General features: G+C 39.9%; 2 protein-coding genes across 2 annotated transcripts; one reads left to right on the top strand and one right to left on the bottom strand.

Annotated features, from left to right (window-relative positions):
• Positions 1–981: 981 nt before the first annotated feature.
• LOC133139485 (GTPase IMAP family member 8-like) lies at positions 982–15,067 on the top strand. Its single transcript, XM_061259065.1, has 8 exons — positions 982–1,012; positions 1,232–1,942; positions 5,728–6,435; positions 7,315–8,025; positions 9,264–9,974; positions 10,506–11,094; positions 12,651–12,711; positions 14,987–15,067. Exons 1-8 carry the CDS (start codon positions 982–984, stop codon positions 15,065–15,067), a joined length of 3,603 nt encoding a protein of 1,200 aa, XP_061115049.1.
• A 2,979-nt stretch (positions 15,068–18,046) lies between these two features.
• cep15 (centrosomal protein 15) lies at positions 18,047–21,131 on the bottom strand. Its single transcript, XM_061258246.1, has 4 exons — positions 20,905–21,131; positions 20,396–20,519; positions 19,529–19,597; positions 18,047–19,163 (listed from the first exon to the last, which is right to left on the bottom strand). The coding sequence occupies exons 1-4, from the start codon at positions 21,063–21,065 to the stop codon at positions 18,966–18,968; spliced, it is 552 nt and encodes a 183-aa protein (XP_061114230.1). The 5' UTR covers positions 21,066–21,131; the 3' UTR covers positions 18,047–18,965.
• Positions 21,132–21,392: the final 261 nt, after the last annotated feature.

Raw genomic sequence — 21,392 nt, forward strand, 5'->3', positions numbered from 1 at the left:
AGAATCTCTCAGTATGAATTATTGCATATTGCCTCAAACCAAGAAGAAATGAAAATGCTACTCTATCATTGTGCCATAATGTAGGCTGGGTATAACAATTACATGATCTTTTAAAGTAAGGTAATGGGTGTATCTCATATTCATATGATAGTTATGTTTATAGAATGAAGGTAATGAACTTTTCATGTAATGATGTGATCATTTCATGATCTTGTATTAATGTAAAATGAATATACTTATATTAGAAAATAATCTCAATCTCTTTGTTTGCAGTCCATAGATATTGATAGAAGCTGTGGTTGTTGAATTGACAATGAACTGAATGAAAAATTATTTTAAAAAATGGAATACTTCATGCAGTTCTGAGAATCCACACGTATAATAGCATCCTTTTTATTAAGGGAGGACAAGCATGCTTAAACCGACAATTGTGTAATTTTATTATGTACATATTTGTTTAAATATAATTATTGTTATATTTAATGTTGGCTTTCTAAAGTATGACAAAATGGCCATCCAACTTTGAACCAAACATTGAACATTGAGCTTCAAGGGATTGTCCAGGTTTGGTTTGAAATTTACTTCCTGTGACATACAGCCCTATCATATATTTTCTTTCTTCTGACTGTAAAGTTGGTTTCCTTTTTTCAGTCAGTTTACGACTTGTATATTGTTGTAAATTGTTGCAAAGTTACTGCCTGCACTACTCCTCTTGTCTTTATGGTGCTCAAATTCTCCTGTGTCCCTGCTGAAGTATGTGTCACGCAAACTATATCTCTGCACTTGCCACAGTAGCGCAGCAGTTACAACAGTTCTTCCATAGGTTTCCGTGGTGTCTGTGCGTACATTTGCATTCAGGGTGGGATTTGATTGCCCGCCACCAACTTAAAATTTTAATATATTAAATTAAATTAAAGAATGGGGTCAATTGTCATTGCTAAAACAATTCTATTTGACAGAGGAAAGGAGTAAAGGCGCGACATGGCCGCTGATGTTATGGGCTCTCATCATGGTGAGTTTTTTCTGTCTGTATAGAAATTTTTTTCAAAATGTGAATAAAATGTTTAACAGAATCTTTTATTTCATCAACTGCATTTTCATTATTTATTTCTTATTCATTTTTAAGGCCACACTCACTAAAACAGAGACCCAGAATGGTGATATGCATCATTCAAATAGCGGGTTTTATCAGAAAGAGGTTTTTGAACTGAAATTATTTTTTCCCTGACAGGGGAGAAACATCGTCTCTCAGAGCTGAGGATTGTGCTGCTGGGGTGGAGATGGAGTGGGAAGAGTTCAGCAGGAAACACCATCCTGGGCAGCGAGGAGTTTGAGACTGGAATAAGAACTGCGCAGTGTGTGAAGAGACAGGGTGAAGTAGCTGGGAGACTGATCACTGTGGTTGACACGCCAGGCTGGTGGAAAATATATTTCCTGAATGATACTGCAGAGTTTGATAAACAGGAGATTGTGCGCAGTGTGTCTCTGTGTCCCCCGGGACCCTGCACTTTTTTCCTGATCATTAATGTGAGCTCACCATTCAGAGATACAGAGAGGAGATCAGTGGTGGAACACCTGGAGCTTCTCAGTGAGAAAGTCTGGAGACACACTATAGTGCTGTTCACCAGGGGAGACTGGCTGGGAGACATAACCATAGAGCACCACATTGAGACTGAAGGGAGGGCCCTCCAGGAGCTCATAGAGAAATGTGGGAACAGGTATCATGTTCTCAATAATGAGAACAGGACTGATGGGACTCAGGTCACAGAGCTGCTGGAGAAGATTGAGGAGATGGTGGCAGGGCATGGAGGCTCTCACTATCAAATAGACAGAATGTTCTTACAGGGGGTGGAAAAGAAGAGAAGGGCAGTGGAAGAACGAGCAAAACAGAGGATGATGAAGGTTGAGAAACAGAGGAAGACACTCAGAGCACTTGTTGAGGGTTCGTTTTTTCATTTATTCAAATCTATTTTAGATTAATTGCATTAAACATAATTGTGTTCAATAATTTTCCATTGAGGTCCACTTTACAAATGAAAAGTGTTGCTCCAGAGTGATGTACAGTATACAGTATGAAAAGGTAATATGTATCTGTCTTTTTGTTCTCTGTTTACTGTTGCTTAGAGAGGCCAATAGATTTGAAGAGTACAAAAAAAAATCCTCTTGGCATTAAAATTCTGTGATGATTATTTGAAAATCCTATGATATTCTTAAATATAAAACAATTATATTTTCTGACTTCTTACTGTAAATACATTTGAATAAGACAAGGTGATATGAAAAAAAAAAAATCTATATATTTGGCCAGTTGGTAAAATGTATGGTCTTTTGACTCCATAGTCCAGCACATTGTATTTGAGATGAAACAAAAACTTTGATGTTAAAGTGCAGGCTGTCCCCTTTAATTTAAGGATAAGTGCATCCATATTGGGGAAAGCGTGTGGGAATCACATCCCTTTTTTGTACGTACATAGTCCCCATTTTAGGGGACCAAAATAAATGGACCGTTGGCTTCTCAGTTGCTTCTGAAGAGTCAGGTGTATTCAATTTATAGCTTAGTGCAGGTATAAGAAAGCTTTCAGTATCTAGTCTTGATTCTAGGCTTTTGATTAGCTTTGAAGTCTGTTATTGCCATTTGTCAACATGAGGCCCAGAGTTGTGCCAATGAAAGTCAAGGAAACAATTATGAGACTGAAATAAAAAAAATAAAAAAACAGTCAGAGACATAGGTTAGACAATAGGCTTTCCACGATAAACTGTTTGGAACATCATAAAGAAGAAAGAGAGCACTGGTAAGCTCAATATTTCCACAGAAACTGGTAGGCCAATGAAGACCTCTCCAGTTGATGACAAAATGATTCTCCCAGCAATGAAGAAAAAACCCCAAACACCTGTTCGACAGATCAGAATTACTCTTCCGGGGGCAGGCATGGCTATGTCAGTGACTACTCTGTGCAGACTTCACAAACAGACATATAGAGGCTACACTGCAAGATGCAAACCTCGAGTAAGTTGAAAAAGCAGGATGGGCAGGTTTCCGCTTGGTAAGAAGTACCTAAAACAGCCTGCAGAGTTCTGGAAAAATATATTTTGGACAGATGAGACCAATGGTAAGAGCAAAGTGTGGAAGTAAAAAGGAACTGCCCAAGAACCAATGCACCCCCCTCTTCTGTGAAACATGGTGGTAGGGGTGTTATAGTTTGGGCATTTGTGGCTGCCACAGGTGCTGATTCACTTGCCTTCATTGATAATGTAGTTGCTGGTAGCAGCACGAGCATGAAATCTTACAGAAATCTTATCTGCTCAAGTTCAATTAAATACCTCGAAACTCATTGGACAGTGATTCAACCCTCAGCAAGCCAATGATCCAATACACCAGTGCTGTCTTCTGAATGAGGTTCGAACCAGTTTATTTCCATAAGCATGTGTCAAGATAAACCTTATTTTGGTTTGGCCTATGTCTCTGACTATTTTCTTCTCATTTATTAGGCTTTCTTGACTATCATTGTCATTATCATCTGGACCTCATGTTGACAAACGCCAATAACATACTCTAAAGGCAATCAAAAGCCTAGAATCAAGACTAGACACTGAAAGCATTCTTATACCTGCACTAAGGAAGCAATTGAATACACCTGACTATTCAGAAGCAGCTGAGAAGCCAAACATCCGTTACTTTTCGGTCGCTTCTGATGGAGTCCATTTCCTCTCAGTAGCCAGGATGGGGGCAACAAATTGATCACTCGATTCGGTTAGCATCATCTCCAGTCTTATGTTGGTGCATTTGTACTCCTCTGAGAGACTGGAAATGGGTAGCTATAGGACTCCTTTGCCGTAGAGCCCTATGCTGCTGAAGCACCTGGGAAGACCAAGTCACTTCCTTGCATATTAGCTGATCATGCTTTCACAGCTTTTCCACCTTTGGGATTGGGGCTTCATATAGGGTTAGTGGCCACATGAAGAGTGGAAGGAGCCCAAATTGCATACACCAGAGCTTCAACTTGCCAGGGAGTGTGGTTCTGTCAATGCTCTCCAGACCACTGACAACATCCTTCCTGAGCTGATCTATTTTCTCTGTGTCTTCCCTGTACATTCTACCACCGACCTAGGCTCTTCACAGGCTTCTTGGAGACTGTTGGAATTGTCTCATTGCCAATGTAAAAGCGTTGGTCTGACAGCTTCCCCTTAAAAATAGAGATCCTTCTGGACTTGCTCAGCTTGATCTTCATCCAAGCCATCTCAATATTCTCTTAAAGCTTTCTGAACAGCCTCACAGTACAATTTGTGGTGTTGTGTTGTGAGGTCGTCCATGTATGCTCTGACAGATGGCAGCCTCAGACCAAGACTCATGCACTGTTCTCCAACCACCCAAGAAGATGCTCTAATGATCACCTCCATGGCCATGGTGAAGACTAGCAGGGAGATGGTACAGCCAGCAATGATTCCCACTTCCAGATTTTGCCACGCTATGGTGTAGTCTGCTGTTGTCAAGCATAGCTGCATGTCCTGGAAGTAGGCCTTCACCAGGCCTGTGAGCGTCACTGGGACTCTGAAGAAGCCCATAGCAGTTTGTGAGGGATCTTTGTAGAAGCTTGTTCTTGTCCGCACCTTCTTTCTGCGCTTCTTTACCAGGTTCTCAACTCTCCTCAGTGTCACAAGCCTGCTCCAGATGTTTGCTTGCAACAGGTTTATACTTTCCTTTTCCTGCATTCCATCACTGCCTCCTCTCTCTGACTCTCCTTCTGCTCCCTGGACTTAATGGGGACTGCACGGTGGGTAATTTTCTTCCCCTCTACCATTCCAAACCGTTCTGCTCCGTAGTTGTAAATGAATTCCCTTTTGCCACTTTATCAACAGCTTTTCTGCTGCAGGGCGCGATGGGCTGGGTTCGGGTTGCTCTCCTGTGCCTGGCTCTTCCTCTGCTGGGACAGGGTTGTTGATGCCCTGATGACTTTGGTTTTTGTCCTGCTACAGAACTTCAGTCGACTGACTCAACCTACTTCTCAGAAAGTAGCTGTCGATGCGAGATCCCTGTTGCCCCCTCTTCAGGCACCCTTTCATTACATTACATTGCATTACATGTAATTTGGCTGAGGCTTCTATCCAAAGGGACTTACAGTTGATTAGACTATGCAGGAGACAATCCTCCCTCGGAACAATGCAGGGCTAAGGGCCTTGCTTAAGGGCCCAATGGCTGTGCGGATCTTATTGTGGCTACACCAGAGATCAAACCACCGACCTTGCGGGTCTCCGTCATGTATTTTAACCACTTTCCTGCCCTGATGTATTTTCAGGCCTGTGGTGGAAGTAACCTTTGCCCAGCCACATATGTAACTTGTGTCCTGCTGCAGCTGTTGCAGCCTTTGGTCTTCTGCCCCCACACTTGCTAACTCAGGTGGTATTTAAAAGATTTTGTTGTGCTGGATCCCGCTACCGTGGGTAGCTAGCCTGTGGAAGCCCCCGAGTTAAAGGGGACACTGAACTTCAGCCTCACATTTATTTAAAATCCAATGTGCTGGACTACAGAGCCAAAAGGACAGAAATTGTACTATACATTGGGACAGCAGTGTATAAGCCATATCCCATCTTTTTGTATGTCCTGTGTTATGAATTTCATTAAATTATTAATCCTCACAATTTAAAACTTTCAGAGAGCAGCTTGCCCCAGAGCTGAATGTCTATCAATACTTTTCATAAGGAGTAAATGGTTCTCTATCTCTCTGACAGGGGAGCAACGTCTCTCAGAGCTGAGGATCGTGCTGCTGGGGGAGAGAGCGAGTGGGAAGACTTCAGCAGGAAACACCATCCTGGGCAGCGAGGAGTTTGAGACTGGAATAAAAACTGCGCAGTGTCTGAAGAGACAGGGTGAAGTAGCTGGGAGACTGGTCACTGTGGTCGACACACCAGGCTGGTGGAAGAATTGTTCTGTGCATTACACTGCAGAGATGGATAAACAGGAGATTGTGCGCAGTGTGTCTCTGTGTCCCCCGGGACCCTGTGCTCTCTTCCTGGTCATTAATATCAGATCAGCATTCAGAGCTAAAGAGAGGAGATCAGTGGTGGAACACCTGGAGCTTCTCAGTGAGAGAGTCTGGAGCCACACTATAGTGCTGTTCACCTGGGGAGACTGGCTGGGAGATACAACCATAGAGCAGCACATTGAGACTGAAGGGAGGGCCATCCAAGAGCTCATAGAGAAATGTGGGAACAGGTATCATGTGCTCAACAATGTGAACAGGGCTAATGGGACTCAGGTCACAGAGCTGCTGGAGAAGATTGAGGAGATGATGGCAGGGCATGGAGGCTCTCACTATGAAATAGACAAAATGTTCCTACAGGAGGTTGAAGAGAAGAGGAGGGCAGTAGAAGAAAGAGCAAAACAGAGGACAATGACAGTTGAGGAACAGAGAATGGCTCTCAAAGCACTTTTGGAGGGTTAGTTTTTTTCATTGCATGAAATTATTTATTTTTTTTTAATTACAATGGAATGAATATTGACACTAATCACAACTGATTTCAATCATTTTCCATTGAGATCCATTGTTCCTATGAAAAGTGCTACTCTAGAGAGATATATACACTCAATGACAAGTTTATTAGGTATTTATTAGTCATTGTCATACTATGCACTTAGACTATCAGTTGCTATTTCGTTTTTGTGCCCTTTGGTTTTTCCTTTTCCATTAGGCCTACAGCACACACTTTAGGTTAGGAATCTTGTTAATTAAGTCTAATTCTGGGCTATAGGCTCAATTTGAACAATACATTTCCTAGCATAGAGGGAGTCTTATAACTGGATATTAAGGTGCGAGTGGTGGCTTAGAGGCCAAATTGTAAAATCCAGCTGCTGCCAATTACATGCTGCCCTCTGGAGATGTCAGCCACAGTCTGCTCTGCACAGTCAGGGTTTGAAAGCAGACTGTGAGGAGCATCCACACACTGAAACAGAGTCTTAGCAGGATGAGCCACACAGCAGCCCCATAGCACACATTCCATTAAATAAATAAGAATGTTCCTCTTGGCATTAAATACTTTGATTAATATTTAAAATTCTCAAGATATTCTCATTACAATTTTGAAATATTAACATTTTGAGATTTCAGACTGTAAAAATGTATTGAACTGGTGGCTTTCACAAGATGTCATAGACAAAACTGCAAGCACTTTAGCATAGCCCAGAGCCCATCCTGTAATAAATGACATTTAATTATTAATGCCCTCTTCTACAAACATACAGTGAGCAGCTCATCTGAGAGCTGAATGTCCGTTAACGCTCCTGATGAGGAGTAAATTGTTTTCCCTTCTCTCTGACAGGGGAGAAACACCGTCTCTCAGAGCTGAGAATTGTGCTGCTGGGGTGGAAATGGAGTGGGAAAAGTTCAGTAGGAAACACCATCCTGGGCAGAGAGGAGTTTCAGTCTGGTGTAACAACTGCACAGTGTGTGAAGAGACAGGGTGAAGTAGCTGGGAGACTGCTCACTGTGGTCGACACACCCGGCTGGTGGAAGAATTCTTCTGTGAATTACACTGCAGAGCTGGATAAACAGGAGATTGTGCGCAGTGTGTCTCTGTGTCCCCCAGGATCCTATGCTATCATCCTGGTCATTGACGTGGGCTCACCATTCAGAGAAACAGAGATGAGACCAGTGATGGAACACCTGGAGCTTCTCAGCGAGAAAGTCTGGAGACACACTATAGTGCTGTTCACCTGGGGAGACCAGCTGGGAGACACAACCATAGAGCAGCACATTGAGACTGAAGGGAGGACCATCCAAGAGCTCATAGAGAAATGTGGGAACAGGTATCATGTTCTCAACAATGAGAACAGGGCTAATCGGACTCAGGTCACAGAGCTGCTGGAGAAGATTGAAGAGATGATGGCAGGACATGGAGGCTCTCACTATCAAATAGACAGAATGCTCTTACAGGGGGTGGAAAAGAAGAGAAGGGCAGTGGAAGAACGAGCAAAACAGAGGACGATTAAGGTTCATAAACAGAGGAAGACACTCAGAGCACTTTTTGAGGGTATGTTTTTTTTATTTAAATTACTTTTAAATTCAATTACAATGGAATGTTAAGATTTATGACAACTGTGTTCAAGCATTCTCAATTGAGATCCATTTTACCAATGAAAGGTTACTCCAGATAGATATGCATTGCAGTCTGTCAGTATTTTGAAAGGTGAAACATTTTTTGTTGTTTTTGCTCCCGCAAACAAACATTTGAAATAAAACAATCATGAAGTGCAGAGTTTCAGCTTGATTCTGAGGGTTTTTACATCCACATGTCTGAATTAAAGCCCTTTTTATACCTAAAGTGCACTCCATAAGTATTTGAACAGTGGTCCAATGTCCGATGGATGTGAAATTAAATAATTAATATGAGCTTAAAGTGCAGATTGTCAGGTTTCTATTGAGGCCATTACATCCATATTGTGGATCAGTGTAGGAATTCTTCAAACAATCTTACCTTGTTTTCACGTCGGAGGTATGGCTTTCTGGCCGCAATTCTTACATGAAGACCACTTCTGACCAGACTTCTCAGCAAAGTAGATGGGTGTACCTCGGTACCTTCTGCCAATTCTGAGCTGATGGCATCTTCCAATTCCGAAGGGAAGTAAGCATGGTGTGTCTTTCATCTGCTACACTAAGTTTCCTTGGCCAACCACTGCGTCTATGGTCCTCAACGTTGCCCGTTTCTTTGTGCTTCTTCAACAGAGCTTGGACAGCATATCTGGAAATCCCTGTGTACCTTAAAATTTCTGCCTGGGAGAGACCTTGCTGATGCAGTATAACTGCCTTGTGTCTTGTTGCTGTGCTCAGTCTTGCCATGGTGTATGACTTCTGACATTAACCTATCTTCAGCAACCTCACCTTGGAAGCAGAGTTTGGCTGTTCCTCACCCAGTTGTAACCCTCCTACACAGCTGTTTCTGTTTCAGTTAATGATTGTGCTTCAACCTACATATGAATTTATGATTTGATTTAGATTGTTCTTCTTTTCACTCACTTTGCATTTTATTAATTGATAAAAATAAACTATTAACATTTAAATTTTTGAAAGCATTCTTACTTTACAGAATTTTTTCCACCTACCTCAAATTTTTGCAAAGTACTGTATACATATATATATATATATATATATATATGTATAGAGAGAGAGAGAGAGAAAGAGAGAGAGAGAGAGTGCTCAGCTAATCTCAAAGCTCAAAGCTGAATGTCTGTTAACACTTCTGATGAGGAGTAAATTGTTTCTCTCTGACAGGGGAGGAACAACGTCTCTCAGAGCTGAGGATTGTGCTGCTGGGGAGGAGGTGGAGTGGGAAGAGTTCAGCAGGGAACACCATCCTGGGCAGAGAGGACTTTGAGACTGGAATAAGAACTGCGCAGTGTCTGAAGAGACAGGGTGAAGTAGCTGGGAAACTGCTCACTGTGGTCGACACACCAGGCTGGTGGGGTCTTTATTCTGTGAATTACACTGCAGAGCTGGATAAACAGGAGATTGTGCGCAGTGTGTCTCTGTGTCCCCCGGGACCCTGTGCTCTCGTCCTACTCCTTGACGTGAGCTCAGCATTCAGAGAAACAGAGATGAGGTCAGCGGTGGAACACCTGGAACTTCTCAGTGAGAAAGTCTGGAGACACACTATAGTGCTGTTCACCAGGGGAGACCAGCTGGGAGACACAACCATAGAGCAGCACATTGAGACTGAGGGGAGGGCCCTCCAAGAGCTCATAGAGAAATGTGGGAACAGGTATCATGTGCTCAACAATGAGAACAGGGCTGATGGGACTCAGGTCACAGAGCTGCTGGAGAAGATTGAGGAGATGATGGCAGGGCATGGAGGCTCTCACTATGAAATAGACAGACTGCTCTTACAGGAGGTGGAAGAGAACAGGAGTGCAGTGGAAAAAAGAGCAAAACAGAGGATGATGAAGGTTCAGAAACAGAGGAAGACACTCAGAACACTTTTTGAGGGTTTGTTTTTCCATTGTTTCAATTCAATTACAATGGAATGTTAAGATTGATGATTACTGTGTTCAAGCATTTGAGGTCCATTTTACCAATGAAAGGTTATTCCAGAGAGATGTACTGCTTATATCTGTCCTTATTTTCTCCAGACTTTCCATTGTGCTGTACACTGCAGTGTGAGAGGTTGCTTAACAAGGCCAGATTGTAAATGTTATTAAAATGTGCAATACTTGATTTCATGTCTGGTTGAATGTACAAATAAATCAAATAAATTATGTTCATTTTCTCTGACATTTTTCTTCTCTCAATTGGTAATGCCAAATTGGATTAATAATCCAGTCTCATCACTGCAACCACCTTGACTAATCACAGGGCAGATAATAATATGTTCTCTCTGAAGTGTGTGCAGCCAGCTCCTTCCCTCTACAGTTGTTCTCACCACTACAAACTTACAGAGAGCTGCATGCCTGTCAAAGATGAATGTCTGTTATGTAACACTTCTGATGAGGAGTAAATCGTTCTCTTTCTCTCTGATAGGGGAGGACCACGGTCTCTCAGAGCTGAGAATTGTGCTGCTGGGGTGCAGAGTGAGTGGGAAGAGTTCAGCAGGAAACACCATCCTGGGCAAAGAGGAGACTGAAATAACAACAGCACAGTGTGTGAAGAGACAGGGTGAAGTAGCTGGGAGACTGGTCACTGTGGTTGACACACCAGGCTGGTGGACAGCTTCTGTGAATGACACTGCAGAGCTGGATAAACAGGAGATTGTGCGCAGTGTGTCTCTCTGTCCCCCGGGACCCTGCACTTTCTTCCTGGTCATTGATGTGAGCTCAGCATTCAGAGATACAGAGAGGAGATCAGTGGTGGAACACCTGGAGCTTCTCAGTGAGAAAGTCTGGAGACACACTATAGTGCTGTTCACCAGGGGAGACTGGCTGGGAGACACAACCATAGAGCACCACATTGAGGCTGAAGGGAGGGCCCTCCAAGAGCTCATAGAGAAATGTGGGAACAGGTATCATGTTCTCAACAATAAGAACAGGGCCGATGGGACTCAGGTCACAGAGCTGCTGGAGAAGATTGAGGAGATGGTAGCCAGGAATAGGGGTGTTCCTTTCACTATAGAAGAGAGAGATGTCCTTTCAGGCATAAAGGACAAATACGTGTCAACAAAACAGAAGACCTTGGAGGAAGAATGGAGAAGAAGAGAAGAGGAGCTGTTAGAGAGGATGTCAAAGGTTATGTTTGACGCAGAGAAAGAAGGATCCACACTCCCATTCAGGAAGAGGAAAACGAGCATGGAACATCCCATTTCATGTGAGTTTTATTCATCATCTTCATACAGACTGAATTATCATCAATTACAGGTTAGCTTCAAGTCCACATGCATGTACTGTAATTCAGTGACTTAGCAATGACGAATTAATAATGTACTATCTAAGTACAGTGCCGGGAAATGATTTGCCCCCTTCCTGATTTCCTCTATTATTGCATATTTACACACACTGAATGGTTTCAGATCTTAGACAAAGGGAAACTGAGTAGACACATAACACATTAAAAAAAGAAAAACACCCATATCACCCCTGTGAAAAGTATTTTTTTACTTTTAAACCACTAACTGGTTGCACCACCTTTAGCAGCAACAATTGCAACCAACTGCTTTCCATAATTTGATCAGTATTTTACTGTACATTACTGTGGAGTGAGCAGCCAGATCTGTTCAGACAAATTAGTAGGTTTTTTAGTATGAACTGCATGTTTCACATCCTGCCACAACATCTCTATGGGGTTCAAATCAGGACAAATCAGGCCACTCCAAAACTTTAATTTGATTTATTTTTAGCCATTCAGATTTAGACTTGTTTTTGGATCATGCAAGCACCACTCCTACAAACAGATTTGTTATTCACTCATGCGAAAGACTGTCATCAAATTATAGTCAGTATTTAGTTGCAATATTTTCTGTTGATATATGTTTTTTCACTAAATATATGAACTATTTAAAGAATTATGTATGTTTTCAGTTTGTACAGTTTTTCTAATATTACATTGTTGAAAGACATGAAACCACCAAGGTGGCAAAAAAAATGTTCCGACCTTTTCTAATCTGTTACAAAACCTTTTTACCTGTTTAATCAGTTAAAGTGATGCCGTATACAAGTTTATACCTTATATACATTCAGTGAGCAGTTTATTAGTTAGACCTGTACACCAGTTTGTTAATGCAAATATTTAATCAGCCAATCATGTGGCATCAACTAAAGCATGCAGACATAGTCAAGAGGTTCAGCTGTTTTTCACACCAAATGCCACCATCATTCTGATAGGGCAGCATGTAGTGTAGTGGTTAAGGTACATGACTGGGACCCGCAAGGTTGGTGGTTTGATCCCCAGTGTAAGATCCGCACAACCATTGAGCAAGGCCCTTAACCCTGCATTGCTCCAGGGGAGGATTGTCTTCTGCTTAGTCTAATTAACTGTATAACAGCGTTTGCCAAATGCCATTAATGTACTGTAATGTAATGATACAAGTCAGTCTTGGTCTCATCTGTCCACAAGATCTATTTCCAGAATGTTATGTATCGCTCTGAGAACCCAAACGCAGACCACAAGATAAAATCGTGTTTAATAGTCCGAAATCGTGGCCAAGAGATCCAATACAAAGACAAAAACGAAAGGCAAAAGAATAATTGAAAAATCAGGCGAGGGAGTCAAAAATCCAGAAAATCAAAAAGCTAAAGTACAAAAGGATGAAGGCAAGAATCAAAACCAGAAAACAAAGCAGAATGTCGAAAACCAGAAAAGCAGAAAGGCAAACAAAACAAAAGGGCAAGGCAGGCTCGGAAATCAAAAGGCAAAGGGGTGTCTATCAAGAATATCAAGAGTTAGGCTTACAAGGTATTCGGCACTAACTGATCAACGTTCTGAAAAAAGAACAATGCAGAGACTGAGGTTTAAATACATGAGGGAAGGTGACAATCTAGGCGGGGCTGGGAAAAAGGTGGACTAAACAAATAGACAACAGGTGGGGAAACATAACAGGGTAATAACATAATAACGGGAGGGAGATGAAAACGCGGACTGGATGCACAAAACAAAACATGTAAAACATACGGCTCCGGATTAGGGAGTAGACATTTGCATAGTAAGAAGACGTAGTGATAGTTAGAGACAGGTGCGAACACTTTGCTGAAACTAAACGAGTAATCAGGGATAACACAGGGAGACAGAGTTACAGAACAGTGCAGAAATACTAAGAGATTGCGTTAGTGAGTTAGTTACATGAATATTTCTAAACTACCCAATAAAAGTGATTGTTAGTTAGTTAGTTAGACAGGCAGTAAGTGTATTAATCGGATTAGTACTGTACAAAACCTAGATTAGTAGTAGTTAGTAAGAATCGTGCTTTACAGCATTTACCTACCAAGAAAAAGCAGGAAGTAAGAATCACAAGTTTTTAGAAGAAATGTTGAAAACCTGAAAACTACCGTAACCACCCTAATAGTGGGACACGCAGACAGGGGAGTGACTAGACTGGTAAACATTCAGACGCAGACATAACAGGGGATGACAAATGAGAACTGTAATGGAAAACACTAACCAATTTCAAAAATGAATAAATAACAAGAATAAACATAAATACACACAGGACAAATACAGGAACATTACACAGAACTATGTAGGCCATTTTAGGTACTTCTTAGCAAACTGTAACCTGGCCATCCTGTTTTTGCAGCTGATTAGTGGATTGCAACTTGCAGTGTAGCCTCTGTTGATCTGTTTGTGGAGGCTTCTGTGGACTTTAGTCACTGAAAAATCCATGTCAGCCTCCTGACCATTTTTCCTAATTGCTTGGACGGGTATTTGCCATTTAGTGCTGTCTAGTGAGCTCAAAACTTTATTGTTTTTGATTTATTGTTTGTTTTAAATTTTCATTCATTTCTCTTTAAAAAAAGGCAAGCGATAGGACTAATCAATTGGCAAGTAACACACAGCTTCTTCATATCAAATCATAAATTCAGTTTATTAAATGCATCTGTTATAAATCTGTTATAATCGTTATAAATAAGTAGCCTAGCCTGCCTTTATCAAAGGTTTAACAGCGCTTTCAGAATAACCAGCAATAAGAAAAAACCTGCACTTCAAGATTGCTTATACTACAATCTACACATTGCAGATTTTTTCCACTCCAGTCTATTTTCCAAGTGTGAGTACAGAGAAATAAGTCTACATGTCTGCAAGTGGTTATAAAATGTGCAATATTTCATAGTGCCAATAAAATACATAAGACACATACTACTAAACTCTTTTTAATTGGTGAGAGCTGATTATATTTGACAGCACTGAGTATTGTGAATTAATTGTTGTGTTGATATGCAAGGAACATCAGGAAGTCTCCATCACTGCTTAATTCAGATTTTTCTGAATTCAATTTATCATTTAAAACCATGTGAAGAAGCTGCGTGTTAATGTCAGTTAATCAATAAAAATGAAAGAAAACAGGTTGAGATCAATTATTAGTTTAAAGGAGAGTTTTGTGCCCAACCAATTTTGAGCTGAAGAGACACCACTGCTGGCAAGAATTCTTCGGTCATCAAATGTAGATTCCTTCCTTGGCCTACCAGTCCCTTTTCAATTACGCAGTGCTCTCTTTCTTAATTCTTCTTGTTAATGATGTCCCAATTTATTTAGGTAAGCCCATTGTTTAGCCAATGTCTCTGTTTTTTTTTTTTGCTCAGCCTCATAATGGCTTCTTTGATTTGGGAAAAACTCTGGTCTTCGTTGACAAACTCCAATAAGGGTCTTAAATATTGACGAGATACCGAAAATCATTATGTGAATCAAAAATATCTCAAAAATATTCAGTTACTGCAAATATAAATATAACAGAATAAAAGGCAGATTAATTTCAGTGCTTATTGGTGGTGTTGTGTTACAGTGAGCGGAGGGACTCCAGCCTCCTCTGAAGCAAACAGCTCTCTGTGGGGTTATCCATCTACTCATCCATTTTCCAGGATGAAGGTGACAGAGTGGCTGAGTTCAGCATCAAGTTCAGCATCATCTGGATATGGAACAGGGAGTTCTGTAATGAGTGACACAGAGATGTATGACAGGGGAACACTGGAAGAGGAAAGTGACACTGCACAATAAACACTGCTCTGCACTGCCCATTGTGTGTAACTAACTACATCATCTTTTGTTTTCGAAAACCTACCAAACTGTAAATCCATCAGTGGTGGGAGGAGTAGCCAAAAACTGTACCCAAGTGAGAGTACTGTTATTTAAAATAATAATTACTCCAGTAAGAGTAAAAGTAGTCATCTAAAAAACTACTGTAGTAAGAGGAAGAAAGTATCTACTGAAAAAAGTACTGAAGTACAGAGTTACTTTAGGCTATAGGATCTGATTTAATATTTAATAGCAGTTCAATGGCTACAGAACTGAGAATCACAGCCTGATATAGTGTACATACAGGAAGATCAACATGATAATCTTAATAAATTGAAAATAAATAGAACCAATTAAATAGTAATAACCAAAATATAAAATAGTCATGTGCAAATTAAAACAGGCCTAAATCGAATACCATTATAATAAAAAAAATACACAATACATTAAATCTTTCTAACATAAGCCCCAAGAAACAGCATCATAGAAAATCAAACTTGTTCTTCAACAGATAACTTTGTAGTATCAAGGTCTGTTCACTTTGGTTGTACATGAAAATGTTCTCATCACTGTTTTTCCCAACATTAAGCTTTTGTAACTTGGTCTCTGCATTTAAAATTTCTCACAGTGCGGAATTTTAGGACAGAACGAGCATTAAGTGCCTGCAACTGAAAGTGTTTTTATTTTTTATTTTTTGCTAGTTTGATAAATGCAGCGACAGCATATCCTTGTTCTTAATACACGTCACAAATCATGTGACCTAGACTCATCCGCCATACTGAAGGAGAACCTGTCCATAGAAATGCATGTGTCATTCCCCAATAAATATTGTATCTAAATCTCAGATCAGCCATACTGATTATAGATACAGTGATAATCCTGTTTTATAATGGTTCATTTTTGTGCAGTTTATAGTTCAAATCGAGCTGATCGGGAGATGAACAAGTCATTCTTATGTTTGCCAAAGACTATTAGCCATCAGGGAGAAGACACACAAAGGTCGTCAGAGCAAAGAAGAGCAAAGTGGATATCCAATATAAGTAGGCAAGGTCTGACATTGATTGGAAAATTCAATGTCACTGGTAAATTTAGGCTACTCTTAAAGCACTCTATCATATAATTTCCTCATATTCAAGCTAATATGAGCCAGTGAGCTCAAAAATCCTAGCATCCAGTTGCATCAAGCCTTAGTTAGCTTCTAGTTACTTCCATCATTAGCTAATGAATACTGTGGCACAGTGATTACTTTTATATCCTAACTGTTGGTTTGGACGTGAAATTACTGAAACTTATTATCAACAATCAAAATGTTACCTTGCTACTTTGCATTGTAGCTAGTTTGCTAGATCACCACTGAAATATCATATCCATAAATGGAAACCCCAGAAAATGCAACGCAAACAATAAAAAAGGACCATCCTTGCATTTTTTGGTTTTTGTTTTTCCTCACAATTCATTTTTGACCTTATTTAAAGTCAACAGTCATGAAATAGTAATATGTTGAATAGCCGAGACAAACTAATCAAATTATTTTTTCTAGCAAATACAGGTCAAATTCAGATTTGAATGCAGTGCAATAACTAAAGGTAAAATGCAAATTAATCGTCACTTACATTACAGAATGCTTCCTGTCTCCGACTGAATTTATCTACACATGAATTATGCATTATGAGACATATTAAGTAACACAGATCCACGTCAAATCTAGAGACAGGTTCAATGATGTTTACAGACATAGACAAGGAACAGTCACAAGAGAAAAGAATGAAGGATAATACCAAACCACAGCTTGTTTCCTCCAAATATTAGTCCCAAGGAAGCCAAAATCAATGAAAAAACCCTCCAAAAAGAGGCATATAGTCCAAAGTGACGAGGGATGAAATGTAGAATGCCGGAGGTGCAGGGCTTGCTGACTTCCAACTCCAAAATAACCCAAGAGACCTATTAATTAAATGTTTGTGGAAACTATATGGAGAGACTAGATCAGTCAGTGATTACACCAAGTTATGAAGACAGCAGTGACACTGACACAAGATGATAAAGACTGTAGGTGGAGATTAATAATTGTGGGCATTGAAACCCACCAAAAATTCTTTGTGCACTTGATGAGTAGGAGGAGACGTATATGTAACAGTCGGAGCAGAGAAAGGGAGAAGGATGCTGAATTTCTTTAACTACTTTTCCTTCTGTGTACTTCCATTAGTAAGTTTTTTAGTATCTATAATGTGCCTTGACATTCTTCCCTTGCAGTATAGGCAATAACAAAGCTGTTATAATTTCAAAATAAAATGTTTGATTTACTTGTGTCCTTTATTTTAAGAAAATAATTTAGCAACATTTGGCAATAATTTAGCATAATCTTAATGAAATTAGGCCACTGTAGGTGCAGAAAGCAAGGCTGTAATGTTGGGTGTCAGGCTTGGAGGTTTTAGGAAGTAATAAACTGGGCTTTTCTAGTGTTAATCCAATCCATTTCACTTCATTCACGTTGACACATAATGACAAATATTTCTACTCATATATTGTTCATTCTATGCTACATTTTTTCCCCAGATTTATTTCCCCTACAACGCCAAAAATGCTCTGACGTCAAATCGTTGCACCCTCATTTGGCAAACAGCCCAAGCATTTGTCATTGGTTCATCTGCTGAAGCATGTCATTAATTACCTGTGACATTTTTGCCCATCAATTTTCACTCAATAAGCAGTAATGACAAAGTGAAAACATGTCTATAAAAGATTTTGTGTGCAAAAAATGAAGTGGTATGAATACTTTCTGAAGCGCCTGTATATACAGTACAGACATGGTTCAAAGCATTAAGAGCACATTTGCACCTAAATTACCAAATCACCTGATCATATGGGAGTCACACTCAGTGAGCATATTCTAAAAAACAACAAATACATTTAAAAAATCAAAAATCATTTATTTCGTAGGGATTATATGTACTTCTGATCCTGGATGAAACCAGATTTATTTTTCCAATCATACCCAGTGGCAGAGATATAGGTGGTGCATTGGGGCCTGTGTTCTGGGAGTCTGTATTTACAGTTACAACCCCATTAAGTCCACACTGGACTTTTCACATATTGCATACTGTTTCTTCTTCTAGCTTTTAAAAGTCACTTTCACTTGTAATATTTCTTTTGGAGTTATTTTCATAAATCTGCCTTTTTGTTAGCAATAAATGACTTGCAGTTCTTTGCCCTTATTGTTGGAATTGTAAACTTTGATCATACAATTTCAGATAAAGATAACTGTAATCAACATGCATTTCTTAAAGTGAAAGCACCACATACTTTTTAAGATCCCAGGATGTTATCAAGATAGATATTCCAAAACAGTTACTTGTGGTGTTCTTTCTGAATCTTGATGTTAGTAAATTCAGTGAATTAGAAGGTATTTGTGATATTGAATTAGATTAGATATGCTACTTGCTATTTAAAAACATATAACCAACAATTATTTTGGAATGGATAAGCAGGATAAGCAGGCCAAGGGTCAGTCCAGTACAGTACAAAAGCAACGCACCACATACAGACATACAGAAAAAACAAGGAAGCTACCTTGTGAAAGAGAAAATATTTCATAAATATTTTTATAATTTGTTACTCTCTGATAAAACTGGAAATTATCCTGGAATATCATCGAAAATGTAAACCATAATTGCGTGGGAACCCGGGTCTAAACACAGAATGTTTCTCTATAAGTTGCATCACCTTCCTGGGTCACATGGTTTCCACAGTCCATTACGTGGCCACAACCCACCTATCGCAAACAGGTACAAATGATACGCGTTTTAAATCAGGAAACAGCAAAAATGATCATGTTCCAGTTTTTGGGTTGGAGCGAGGAGGCAAACTGGTCACAGTGTGTGTGGGGGGGCTGTCCTGAGATGATCCTTTCTTCCTCCTTGTCTTCCTATGTGATTTGTCCCCATCTCGCACTGGAGTGGGCCCCCTCCCCAGCAAGAATGGCTCCCATTCCGGAATCTTCTCCTCCACAGAGGCCCAGTAACGGGTCTGTGGAAGAACCAAAACGCTAAATGTTTTCATGGTTTTACACAGAACTAACTGCACAGTGAAAGTGCAGTTCACTGGGATAAATCCACCCATGGCATGACCAGTATTATCAAACCAAACTCTTCTAATCATCTCAGTGAAGGTGGATCTGCAGCAACTTCAAAATGAAATATACCAAATATGTCAAATATACCATACCATACAGTTCTACAAAACACCCTCTGACCAATGTCTGAGCTGCCTTTTGCCTACTTTCAATTTTTACTGTACCTGAAGGCCAGTGAGCTCAGGATTTTAATCCCCCCCCCCCCCTCTTAGAGTGAGTAATGTTAAACATCCAAACATTACATTTGAGGGACTTATACCTCCAGACTGACAATTTCAGGGTGAGGGAGAGATCTTGTTTTCAAGTGATTTTCAATTTTCTGCAAGTCCTGAAAGACATTCAAAATGGGCTGTAATACATCAGAAATAATTATCACATATTTCAAAGGGTGATGTTACACAAAGCAATTTGCATTCAGCAAAACAAGGTGAACAGTGCTGTATAAACATTGCATACTCATTGCAGTGGGACATTCATGAAGCAATCTAGGTTGCATGAGGTTGCTACTCGTGATAGAAAGAGCACCCAAACTTTTCACATAAATGTAAACACATCCATGTTTGCTGTTGTTTTTGTGATCTCATTTTGAGGTTTGTACAATTGCCAGTAAAAATGCTTTCTTTGTAAACATATACATACAGACATACAAAAACGCAATGCAAACAATATAAAATAGGTGAACATTAAAATAAACTTAATGACGATGACCTGATGGATGACTGATTATGATTTATTCTACTGGAACCACTGGCACTGCACTGTGGTTTTGCATAGCTGTGGAATAGTGCTCACAATTGCCACCTGGTGGTGGTTGTGCGAAAAACAACTTTAAGATAAACAGTAATCTTGCTACAAATAACTGCTCAGCCTGTCAAAAAAAAATGGAAGTCAGCTGGGAAAGGCACGACTTAAATTATGATACAATGATTCTAAAATCAAAACTAATATATTCCCATGTAAAAAGATCAATGTTTTTTTCCCCAAATACAAATTATATCTCCAAACCAGAGCAAAGCGTACCTCTGTATGTGGCGAGTCAGCCAGAAATGTAAAGCGGCTGCCCCCTACTGTCGGTACCTTGCAAGTATTTTATTTTTTTAGGTCATGCATAAGGTGAATACATTACATGAAGAAGTTCAGCATTTCTTTTAACCGCAGCCTCGGAATCCATGGCTTGTTGCTTTTTCTTATTTTTATGCTTCTCGTTTAGACTCTCCATCTCTTGAAGTAAAGAGGTCCTCTTCTTCAAACTGCAACAGCAAAGCTAATATGTAAAGCTTTATTCCACTTGGCAGGCTAGCTAGCTGACTGTGTGCTAATAATGCATGAGGGAAATAGTAGTTTGCCTGTGTGAATGTCTTAATTGGCAATCTAGTCAGACTCTCACAATCTAAACATAAAACGACATTATATCTCAGTTGCAATACTGATTTATTTATTTCATTTCTGCTAGGTAATTGGGACAAATTGTTTCATCCAAGCATCTAATGTTCTGGAAATCCAATGCTTTCTTACATTTGTAGGAAACTATCCAAAACCGGGATATTGTGAGTGCGAGTGGGGGGCTTTTTGTTACGTTTGCTGTAAAACTGAGTTATCAAGCTATCACTCTGCTGTCTCAAAATAGGTACTTACATTTCTTCATATTTCTTGCTTAGTTCCATTTCATGAGTCAAATGGGATTCCATTCCACATAAATCTTCACAATTTGCTAAAATGGAAAAGGTGAATTTAACAGAAATTACAATGGCAAAAGTTGCCCGAATTAAAGGTGATAGTCTGCACTTTAACCTCATATTCAAGATTTCATTTCAATCCAATGTGCTGGAGTAGAGATGAAAAGAGCAGAAATTGTACCACTGCCCAAATACTTACGATGATGAAATCATCTGCCATGCAGCACATAGGTTCTTTCATCTTTAAAAAATTTTTTATTATACCTGCTGCAGTATTAAACATCTAAAAAAATGCTTTAGATGCTTCTGGGAAAAAAGCATCACCACTGATATGTACTGGCTGTTGATAAGACAAACCGCAGCAAAGTTGTACAGCTTCCATGTAGTCATGGAAGGGGCAGCCTGTAGTGTAGTGGTTAAGGTACATGACTGGGACCCGCAAGGTCG

This window comes from Conger conger, chromosome 10 (assembly GCF_963514075.1).
Source record: "Conger conger chromosome 10, fConCon1.1, whole genome shotgun sequence".
NCBI lineage: Eukaryota > Metazoa > Chordata > Actinopteri > Anguilliformes > Congridae > Conger > Conger conger.